Source organism: Euprymna scolopes, chromosome 1 (genome assembly GCF_053919585.1).
Source record: "Euprymna scolopes isolate OS-2025 chromosome 1, ASM5391958v1, whole genome shotgun sequence".
Lineage (NCBI taxonomy): Eukaryota > Metazoa > Mollusca > Cephalopoda > Sepiida > Sepiolidae > Euprymna > Euprymna scolopes.
The window spans coordinates 54933529-54946253 of NC_136482.1; the positions used below are offsets into that span (position 1 = coordinate 54933529).

At 32.8% G+C, this 12725-nt stretch overlaps 1 protein-coding gene across 1 annotated transcript in view; it reads right to left on the minus strand.

The window, feature by feature from the left end:
• The window catches only part of LOC145280266 (uncharacterized), a 132427-nt gene extending 128270 nt beyond the window's left edge, over positions 1-4157 (minus strand). The window contains 2 exon segments of the mRNA XM_080132040.1: positions 3167-3217; positions 4084-4157. Of these exon segments, the coding sequence (XP_079988166.1) occupies positions 3167-3197 (31 nt within the window). The 5' untranslated portion in view covers positions 3198-3217; positions 4084-4157.
• Between the last annotated feature and the right edge of the window lie 8568 nt (positions 4158-12725).

Below are 12725 nucleotides of genomic sequence, written 5' to 3' on the forward strand. Positions count from 1 at the left end.
TTTTTTGAACTTTTAAAATCGCTACTAAAAATTGGGCATAATATAATAATCATTAAAGAATTCGCTACATAATAATAAAATACGAACTTTGATAAATTAACATATCATATTTAAGAGCATTTTACGACGGGGTAATGCCGGGCGCCCTGCTAGTAGTATTGTAAAAGACAAAAAATGTACGCAACTATTCATAACCGGAAATATATTTTTTTCTCTGCAAAAATTTACGTTTAGTGGCAATAATAATATTCCTTATTTATTATAATTATTGTTTTTTATAATACTCTGCCAATATAGAATATAGTCGATTAAAACAGAATTCGGCCCAAGAAAAAAATCCGTTGTTTATTTTGTTTCAAGAACATGTCTTATCACACTTGATACATTTCTAGCTACATATTTCGACCTACCTATGTTATAAAAAAACTTTATTTATATATATATATATATATATATATATATATATATATATATATATATATATATATATATATAAAATATCGTCGAAAGTACTCAGAAAAATTAATATAATTTATATGTTTCTGGAGACAGTTTGCTTAATTGTTTATTAGTAGTTATAATTATACATGTTGACAAATAAAAAGACAAATGTAAAAAATGTACTTGTTTGGGATCGAAAATAGGAGCCCATTTTAATTAACTTTAATTATAAAAGTACGATACGAATGATGAAGCCCAACGGATTGCAACTCAGATATGGTATTATATAAAAAGAAGAAAAAAGATAGAATCAGACTAGTAAATGCTAAAGTTTCCTGAATAATAATAAAGAAGAACTAAGAAAACACATAATATATAATAAAGAGAGACCGAATATTAAAGTAAGACCAAAACGTATAATACCAAGACCAGTGAAAGGAAAACAAAAAGAACAGACATGAACAATATAAGGAATCTACTTCATTAACTATATTTTACGTTGAACTATAACATTTCTATAAAAAATATGTGAACATGTAAAAATAAAAAAAATAGTCGATAGTAAGAATCACAATAAAACATGTCAGAGGAAACTACGTAAATAGACAAGAGCCAGAGAAAATTGTAAAATAATATCATAAATATTGAAAAACCGACAATCCAGTTATGCCAGAAGGGATATAAAAATTAGGAATGACTGTCTTGGGATCAGTTGAGACATGAAATCATTTTAAAATTAGTGCTTGAAAAAAATAGAGAAAGCTATTTGAAACTGATTTGTATAGTAAAAACTTAATAAAACGAATAAATGCGTGGTTACTCTTCATAATAAAATATATAAATTGGACAGACGAATAACCCTGGAATCAGAATCAAATAAAAAGTACACCCATTCCAAAATATAACACCCAGAATCCGACCAATGATATTGAGCGAATAAGAGGAGAGAGTACTGGGAAATAGTTCCGATAGTTCCGATAGTACGATAAAAATTAAAAAATAGGCGCATGTAAACACGTGGACATGACTTGGAGGATATGACATAGAGATTATAAATCATGAAAAAAGCAACGCTATTCTTATTGTTGCAAATAATAGAAAAATTCACTCAGGTAAACAACAACACTATTTAAATCAGACGAAATTGTTAGAAAAGTCCTAGATTGCTACAACCAACTATAATATTCCGGTGACAGCAATAAATCACAAGTACGTTTCATAAAATAGCGCTGCATTAAGTAAACTAAAAATACACAATTAACATAAGACGTAAACAAGGTAAAAGCAGTTTATATAAAACAATTAAAATAATTATTAAACAGAATTTGCTAAATGAAGACAGTTGCATCAACATCGGTATGAAACACACCGCCGTTATCAGTGAGGTAAACGAATTTTATGAGAAAGCAAAAAGATTTACAACGATGATAAAATGACGCTCAGAGTAGTTGATATCGGGGGAAATTTGGTATAAATCGTATTCACAAAATACTTCCTATTTTGTCAGTTATTAAAAACTCTTCTTAAAAAAAGAATGGGAGAGATTGGGATTAGAAGGATGGCTGGGAAGATACAACAGATAACAATAATAAAAATTGCAGAAATATTAACAAAATCATGGAATGTGAACATTAATATCACACTTGAACTACAAACAGCTGCAAGTGTTAAACACAAAACAACATCACAGGTACTACTATGCGGCTCTGCGTTCTGGCTACCCTTTTTTGTATGTGCGTGTGTGTGTGTGTGTGCTCCACATGAAATAAGTAAGAAGGGTCAAAGAGGATGGAAAGATCGAAGAGAGAAAGCCCTCCGCTGGATGAGTGCGAAGACTGGGACTTTGGGAGGGCTTATTACCAACTAAATCCCAGCAAATACCAATGGTCGCTGACAACGGGAAATCAATGGTAAGCGACTGTTGCGATGACGCAAATTCTTTTTGGAAATGTTATCGAAAGAAGTGGAGAGTACTGGAAATCATGGAAGACTTGTTGCCACGAAGATCCCAGAGAACAGCACAAGTCGTTCTTAAAGAGAAATCATTGATGATGGCCTGCGTGACTACTCCTAGTGAGCAAATAATAATAATAATAATAATGATAATAATAATAATAATAATAATAATAATTATCATTATTATCATCATTATTATTATTATTATTATTATTATTATTATTATTATTATTATTATTATTATTATTATTATTATTATAGTGAGACCAATAGTCATTGCCAGCGAGAAATCATAATAATAATATGACGGATATAATGAAAAGATGAGGAATTTAGGAATAGTGAATTATTTTATTTTATTTTTTATTTATTTATTTTTTTACACAGTGATCACCACTTATCAAGGCCCGGAAGCCACTCAGGGATAAGGGTTATTGCAAGTACATTACGTTAGTGTGGAGATTTGATGAAGTGTTTACTTAAGGGGGCGGTTCATTAGGAATTTCTTTTAAAAATAGAAACAAGTTGTAATATAAGAAGCAACTACAAAAAATTGTCTATTCATTGTGACAGAACGAGTGAAATTATTCGAAAGGTTTTTAAGCCTTATCGTATAAAGAGGGTTCGTTTTTTGTCATAAAGTATTATCACTTATGCAGAAATAATGATGGGTTTATTTTATCATTGCTTTCTTAAGATTGTGTGCTTTTTGAGAATACGCATACCGATTATATATAAAGGAAATATATCTCAACAACTTGGAACTTACCAGCCAAAATTGTGATGATTTTTGTTGCCATGACTTCTGTAGATTAATAAGCTGTGAAATAAACAAATAAAACAATGCTTTTAGTATTTTAGCTTTTAGTATCTATTTCGAAAAATGTAAAACGTGACTTCTGTTAAATCCTTCAACGGATGGAAATATTATACAGTTTCACACATGAACATACAATTACAATTAGAGACAAGAATATTATACGTTACAACATAACCGATTATCTTCCCCACACGGTTTAATTCTACATTAAATATAGACTCGAAAAATATGAATAAAACTCTTAACTAAAACATTCGTCAAAATTTACTTGAAAACTGTTATACGCTGGACAGTTCAATGAGTGATTTTGTTAACTGATTAAACATTATGCTTATATAGGATTGACAATCGATCCGAATAAAAAAAATGATTTAAATCATGCCGTGCGACTGATTATGATATTAAAATATATATTTAAGGTTTTGCTATTAATTTGAAAACTCACATTAGGAGCCATTGCATGTTTATATCTGCCTTTATTGCATTTTTCTAACTTAGATAACAGTTCGGATTAGCACCGACTTCGCTTCGATAAATCCGATGAAAAATTACTAAAGGAGATGTTCCGAACGAAAGCTATTTAAAAAAGGTGAATTTAATTAAACATTCGACATTTATAATAGAATTATGTCGGTTATTAAGAAATATCCAACTCGCTAGTTATTATAGATTAAATATTGTTTTTTAATTTAAATCTTGATTATAACTTGATGTAATCTCTGATAAAGATATATTTCTTTTAATAGAAATGTTTTTTCTACTAAAGTGTACATGCTTCAGGGCAGTTTATATATTAAATTGATCTAAACAATTTAATGAAAATTTAAAACAAAGTAGAATTGAAGAAAAGGAATATGAAGACTTACCAGAAATGGATAGTCACACGAAAATTGAGCAAAGCGGAGACTTCGAAAGGAAGGTTCGCGAGCTGGCTTTTATAGCAAACAGTTAGACACATTCTGGAAGAACTGCTTTGAAAATAAATCTTTTACGATTGAGCCTGAAAACCAAAATAACTACAGGTCGTGGGAACAACAGGGTGTACCTTTATTGAATCGTTTATTATTAATTGTTATCTTAATTGACCAAAAACTCGTAGATTTTAAATAAATTCAATTGTTTCTTTTTAAGGTATTCTTTCATTAACATTTAAATGTATGAAGGAAAATTATAAAAAGAGAGACGATCGGTCAAAATTAGTGCACGCGTAACAATATAGCTTGTATACGCTCGATGACGTAACAACATCTAAAAAATTAATAATTGTTTCTATCTGTTAAGAAAAATTAAATATAGAACGTGTTGACCAATTCACCGTACATACGCACTCGGCAACTACGGAATCCACAACACGGCAATGCATGTTATAGCAATGTTATTGCGTACTATGTTTGTATTGCCTTCTCTATTGAAAAATTGCTTAAACTTCCACGATAGAAATAAATATAATGATATTATTGTGAATCTGTTACAGCATTCTCCCCGGTGGTTTGAGCCAGCTTCAAAAGAAGGTTTTAGCGTTGTTTCGCAAGGCGTTCATCCATATCCATGGATGATTTTTTTCAACGCATAATTGTCACGCTTTTATAATCAAATGCAACTTCTAACTTAGTTGAGACAAGTCCACAGCCGACCCGGAAATGGATCCGAATTTATTGCCTCGTTTATCTTTTTCTGATTTAATACTTTTACATAGAATCTGCCAGATAAGACAAGCTTATACCTACTGAAGCTCAAAAGAATTTTAAGGAGATACTCATTCGGGCACATTAACTCCTTCCCTCATAGCTATTGAGCGATGGGATTATTTTCAAACCGGTTCGTATGTGGAAGAGTACATCTCGCTCTTTTTATCTATACATTAATGGGATAGCGTGTGTGTTATTTTTGTATGTCACGCTTACATCAGAGTGACTGTCGTTTGATTGTTATTGACTTCCATTTCTTATAATAAATAATTTTACGAAGAATTCTCCATAAGTTTTGGTTTCGGTTTCGATTATAGCTGATGGCACTCCAGTAATCTATTTATTGTAAATAATTTATCAAGAATTCTTCATAATTTTTGGTTTCGGTTTCGATTATGTATATATATATATATATATATATACATATATATATTTATATATATATGTATATATACGTATATATATGCATATATATGTATATATATATGTGTATATATATATGCATATATACATATATATTTTTTCATAAGTTTTGGTTTGCCTTCGATTCAAGCTGATGCACCGAAGTCATATGAATATTTTTTTTTTTTTTTGAAATCGCAACTTTATGATATATAAGAACCTTAGCTCTGTTATAATATATACGAAATGTGCAAGAATGAAAATATCGTTTAAAGCATTCTTTACGACCGGGCTACGCCGGGCGTCTCTGCTAGCTTACGTGCTTTTGCAGTTTAAACAAAATAGCTACAATAATATCAGAGCGTCTCCATTTACGCTGAATATCTACAGAATGCCAACATCAATATATTAAAATACGAATGAATCGTTTGCGGAACTTTCACAGTTTCTGCTTTTTTTTTCATTTAAGTAATGTGCCGTTTTTGCTTTTCATTCATTTTTAAGTGTCAGACAGATTCCATATTTTTGTTGAAAACTAACCTAACATATATGAATGTTATATTTCTTAAACAAAATGAAAAGTATTTTAAAAATACCGTCTGCTTTTGTACTCCATCCCTCTTCTTTTTAGAATTGCTATTCGTGGGAACTGCCACGCCATTTATTTCTCCAATGGTTGACAAAGATAACACTGGGAAACAACTTGTTTCTTTTAATGTTACCTAGATTTCTACGGCTCATTCGGTTTATTTTAGCATTGCTGAATGGAAAAAATTCACCCGTTTTCTCCTCAGCTAAGGATTTGGTGCTAAGTTGATTTTGAAATAAATCAGATCTTGTGACAAAATTGATTACATTTTTGTGGCATTATCCGCAGAATTTAGTCAATATATATCATCCATGTTTTTAATAAATAATCTTTTTGTCAACAGTATATATTATTACCTGGTAGAAACATCTATTACTGTAAATTGAATGGTGAGCATAAGTAAATATAAGTACACGCTAATTGTTTGTCGCTTCAACATTGTTCAAACTTCAGGGTTTAAATTTGTTAGAACTCCTGAGATTATTCAACGGCTTGAAGGTATCTCTTTAGATTCTGACAGTAGTCAGCCATCATTATTGCGTTCCAGTAATACTGATATATTTTCCCCTCTCTTTCAGATCCTGATGGAATCTCTCTTTTTCTCGTCACTCATTAAACAAAGGTTCTCAGAAAACGGATCCACATTTGAAAATCTTGACGATCATGTTTCAGCCCATGTTTCTGAAATCAGTCAACATTTTGCTGACAAGTTCTGCGTAGTTTCTGATCTTGATATTGCCAAAGCATTCTTACTACCAGCACAAGTACTTTTCTCGTTTCCAATGAGTACCAATTTTTTTTAAGATTTCGAAGTTTTATGGCATCATCCTCATCCCTTTCCAACATAATCACCCAGAATTATCAGACCTGAATATATCTTGCCATTAAAAGAATCATTTCCAATCAAAATAATTATTCAACATAGATTTTTACCTCCACCAGCTATTTAAATGCTTTACATATGCGTAAATGTAAACAAAAACATGCAAAACGACATGTAATCATAGTTCAAAAAGAAATTACGTGACTGAGTAACACTAAATGTTCTTTTCGGATTCAACGCGTCGGATTCGCCTTAAGTCAGTTGTAAAATGCAGAAGAAAAAAACAAAATTTGTTGTTGACGAATGCAATTTTTTCCCTCATTCTATTTCTGCTTTTTCTCTCTAACCATCTATTGACTTCTTCCATAATGTTTTCTAATCATAATATGACAATAACAAAAAAGGACTGGTTTAATCCCAGTCCTCTAAATGCTAAAATAAAGCCTCATTAACATATCGCCATTTTCAAGTATCAATCTTTAGCTTACAGTAGACCAACATATTCTTTCTGTACAAAGTTTACACTGAAGATTTCATGATTACAATAAATTTGTATCAATAACTGACCTTCGAGATTACAACATCATCGTGATTTAGCTTACATTCGTAATAGCTTCCCAAATGGAGGGATATCTCCCCTACTCTTTATCTGTGCCTAAATCAAAACCTGGATTCCATGAACAAAGCTTCTTTCTTAGAACTGCACGCCTGTGGAACTCTGTTTCGTCTGCCTGCTTCCCACCTGACTACAACTTGGATGTGTTCAAGTCCAACGTTAACAAATTCCTAATGAACCGCCCCCTTAAGTAAATACTTCATCAAATCTCCACACTAACGTAATGCACTTCCAATAACCCTTATGCCTGAGTGGCTTCCGGGCCTTGATAAGTGGTGACCACTGTGTAAAAAAAAATCTCCTAAACTGGCCCACATGTATTTCAGCGTAACACTTGCTCTCATGTTATCATGATTGTTAAGTTATCAAGAACCTCAGCGCCAACCAGAGAACGGGCCATAAAAGCTTTTCTATCATAATCACTAAGAAACTGCAACAGGAATTACCTCTAATTCTCACAAAGTTTTTATGCTGTAGTTTATAAAATAAGGTTTCACATCATGTTGGAAAGCATCATTAATTTTTCCAGTATTTAAAACTACAACTTCCTTTGCTCTACTATTTATAAATAAGTTGTCTGAATCTGTAATAATCAAAAATGTTTTTATGTACCTCAGCAATGACAATCTACTCCGTGAAGTGATATCACACAAAATTAGTGAATCTTTTGATGGGGAGTTTATTTCTTGCGCAATAGCTCCTGATATATCAAAGGCCTTTAGTAAGGTTTGAAGCAAAAGTCTGTTTCACTCGTTTGTGAGCTATGGAATATCTGGAATTCCCTACTAAACCATAAAACCTTTTCTCTGTGATAGGTTTATAAAAGTAGTTGTTCAAGGTCAGAAATCTGAAGTTATTTGTTTCATCGCAAGCGCGCACTAAAGATTAAACACACTTCCTATTATTCATCAATGACTTTGCACATTACATTCTAGGATCATTTTGTGGTATATCTGAAGGTGACACAATCATTTTATTAGAGTATTTCGAATGACATAAAAGATAAATATATTTTAGCTCTTTTCCGACTTGGATTACGTGATAGAAAAAAAAAGTATCTGCTTACTTTTAATATATCTAAATCAATTTCACACACAACACTCAAATTTTCACGTTCCCTAGTTTAAATGAATGAAGCTCCATTTAAGGAGTGATCAGTTTTCATGATCTTCTTGACCTCATATTTGACGTGAAAGACTTATATGAGATATGTTAGATCATTCAACTGCTCTAGAAAGTAACTAACTCATAAAAAGATCCTCCACCTAAATTAAAACCTGATGCAGCCCAAGATAGAATACTGTGGCCACATCTAAGAAGGTGCCGCTGAAAAATAACTCAGTGATCATAATATTATATAGGTTCAACGAGCACTTTTCAGACTAAGTTGTTAATAATAAATAATAAGAATATATTATATACACAATTTGACTTAAAAACCTAAAATGATGTTATACGTCGAAATTCGGACGAGATATGATATGTCGACAGTTGGTTGTCGTCAATGACCCATTTCGGTACATCGATGTTATTGCTAAGTTCCGCACGAGTAGTGAACCATAACGATTACACATGAGTGGCTGCTGAATGAATAGCATCAATTATTTCTTAGTGGTTACGCGTTTTAGAGTAAGGATGAGACCAGTCATTCTTTTGCTGAGCTGCTTTCATATGTTAACACATCTGAATCTTTGGTCAAGGAGAAGTAAATACATACATCACTACAATGGAGTACTATAACAAAATAACCATCCACCATTAACCTTTGGATCGAGATGGATGTATTACAATAAAGAAGAATATTTGTCGAGTAAATATACAATGAAACGTTTCGCATGTCGGACATGCCTATCTGCCACGTTCATAAAAATCTATTTACAATCGTAGACTTTTATGGGGGGATTGATCTGCACATAGGAATAATTTTTAATCTGAGAGAACGAACTGATTCGAATGAAAAGCAGTAAGATGATATTAAGATAGCAAAGAAGAGTTAGTTGTTCAAAATCGTTATTCGAAATACTATATCATATAAATGCGACTGTATTATATCGTCGGTTAGCGGAATTTTGTTACACCTTCAAATAATAAAAAATATAACGTCGCTTGTGAAGATAGGTTACCAACTAAAGTTTCCAAGACTGTCAAACAACAGAGCGAAATAATTGAAGCGGCTCAATAGTGCGCTAATTAAAACATACGATAGGTGAGTTTGAAACAATTATAAAATAAGTCTAATATATATTGCTTCGAGAATTTTCGCAATTGTCTTCCATCGACATCCAAGAGGAAGCGTGTAAATAACATTTGACATAATCAATGAAGCGTCTACTGGGAGAAAAATCGTGCCGACTAAATATTTATATGCTTAAAGTATTGGAGCAACGCTGGTGCTCTCAGCCTTGTAAGCTAATTATAAGACACAAATTTGCTAAATTTCAATCAATGCCTACAGTAAGTATATCAAACACAAAATTAGGGTTACACTGAAGGGAATGCTTACTTTAGTTTTCTGGTAAAGTGCAGGTTGTACAAAATGACACTGAATAGGTAAAAATCTTTATCATTTTACCTTTAATGATTATTTCAGATATTTTACAAACAATATTTTGGCAATTAATTATGGATAAGTATAGTATTGAACAACGTACGCAAGTTGTGAAATTGTTTTACCAAAATTAGAGGTCAATTGTTTTGACCCACAAAGCTTATCAACGGCATTTTCATGTAAAAGATTACCCAGGTCACAACATAATTCGAAACATTGTGCGCCGATGAGAAAACCAAGGAGCAATACTTGATCTTTCGCGAGCTGGCAGACTTCTTCACAAATGAAAATAGGGAAAGAGTTCGAGAGAGCGTGGAGCAGCATCCTAAAACATCAATTCTACGACGTTTCACACAACTTCGGATATGTCGAAGCTGACTACACAATATGCTGCACGTTTTAAAACTCTTTCCTTATAAAGTGCAGCTTGTTCAACACTTGACGCCTGGAGATTATCACTGCATAGTGTTCAGTAACGGGGGAGAAGATAATTGAACCTTTTTGTTTTTTGAAGATCAAGATGAAAATGCTGTCATCGTTACTGGAGAGAAATACCGGACTATGATTACAGACGCCCATAAATTAAAAATAAACCAGGAGTATGGTTCCAACAAGATGGAGCAACAGTACCTACGGCGAAAGACACCATGGAGCTTCTCAGGCAATGCTTTGGCGACAAGATTATCTCTCGCTATGGAAATGTCAAATGTCCACCACTTCCCCAAGCCTTGACTAGCTCCGAATTTTTCTTGTTTGGATATCTTAAAGAAAGAGTCTATGTAAACAGACCCTAATTCCTGCAAGAATTGAAGAAAAACATCAGAAACGAAATAAGGGAGTTAAATCGAAATCCAGAGATTTTGCAATCTGTCATGAATAATGTTCTGAAAAGATCACAAATATGCGAAGCTAAAAGTGGGCAACATTTAAAATAAATTATTTTTTATAAATAAAATTTTTTCAATTTTCCCTGTTATTTAAAAATATTTCACAATGTCTTTGTCAGATTGTGTTAAAATTACAGAAGATATCATCAAACATAAAGAATCTATTTAAGTTCGAAACCCTTCAGTGACATTTTGGACAACTGCTATCGACTGGATATTTAAGTAAAATAAGGTGACCTTTTGCAGGCATGCAGCTCGGACAAGGCTACGCTGTCACTGATCGTGACATATTAACAGATACTCTAAAATGTACTTTTTGGTTTCATTATCGCTGCATTCCGGTTGGGAATGAGACTAAATTGTAAAAAAGTCAAAAACGTATTTCAGCCGACATGCGTTCTGCTCTGTACGAATCGTTATACATAGAACAACAAGATAGTCGAAGATATGGCACTGGAAAAACATAAAATATCTGTGAAAATTAGCAAGACATTGTGCATTTCCAGTGTGAAAATAAAGTTTGTACCTAAATACCGGATATATCTGGCTCTTGTTGCATCTTCTTACTCTATTAGTCTGAAATGTGCCCGTCCACGCTGCCACTATTCATAAGTTTGAATCGTTTGCATCAGCCATTGCAACCACGAGATCTGAGTCGTTTAGGCACGAGTTTCTTCATTGATCTCTTTCGAGGTTTATGATCTTATATCACTAATACTATTATCGGGGCTAATCGAAAGAGAGTGTGACTATGGGCTTAGTGTGAGACGGTTAAACTAGTTATAGAAGTTGTAGCCGGACTGTACATGCGCGGCGAATGAAACATTACTAGTTCCTGTGGCTAACGGGTTATCTATAGACGTTGATAAGCTGCCTTGCGAAACAACAAAGCATATTAAGTTGGACGCAGACTAAAGTCCGTGGCAATACCGTAATTGATTGATAACCTCATCTTGCTCTTTAATCCTGACATGGCGCTTTTGTACAAGGGCTTTAATATCGAACCCCATGGATACTGAAAATTTAAGCATACTGCCTCATGCATATTTCTGTCTTACGGATCGGGCAGTGATGCGCAACGTTTCATTGCGGATTGAACAGCATACACTCTAGACTGTCCTTATTGCACATATTGTATATTCAATCTTTTTTCGAAAATGGGATATGGAGGAGAGCGATGTTTTTTTTAACGGCTTCTGCATCTACTACTAGCCCCTCCAATTTAGACGGTCCAAATATGCTTCCACTTAATAGCTTCTGTACTATCGACCAGATTCCAATCCCTGTACCATTTTCCGCAATGTTGAATCTCTGTGTCTCTTTTGCATATACTTCAATGAAATATGCTTTGGTGAACTCATACCACATGTGTGCCCTCGTAAATAATCGCGCCTTACTTAACAAACAGCAAAATACATCCCCGTCAGTGTAGGGATTTCTATATAACAGAAATCATCATCTTTAATAATTTCTGCCTTCAAACTGCTAGACTTTGGACGTCACACTCTGTTTCCTGCTTTCCTGACTGTACTAAAATGTTAACATTTTAATGTAATGCGAACAGATATTTTGCTTCTCAACGTACTAGATAGTGTCCCTGTTGACATGGACCCATATTGTAGCCCTTTACGTCCAAATAGCTATATCCTTTATTTGGGATGAATAAGGGTTTAAAAGGTGATGTGACTTCATTAAACATGCCATGCCTTATGTAACGTGCTTTCTTTTACGATGAAATAAAATCTTTTGTTTCTTTTGTTCTTTTTATATTTAAATAAAGAAAATAAAATAAGTTTCGTGTGAAAGAAAACAATTGAATTTATTTACAGTCTAGGGGCATTGTGTCAATTAAGAAAATAATTAATTATAAAGTATTAAATAAACAACAACAACATTTTTCCCACAACTTGTAGTTATTTCTATCGGCAAATGATGTATTTTCAAAGCAGTTTTGC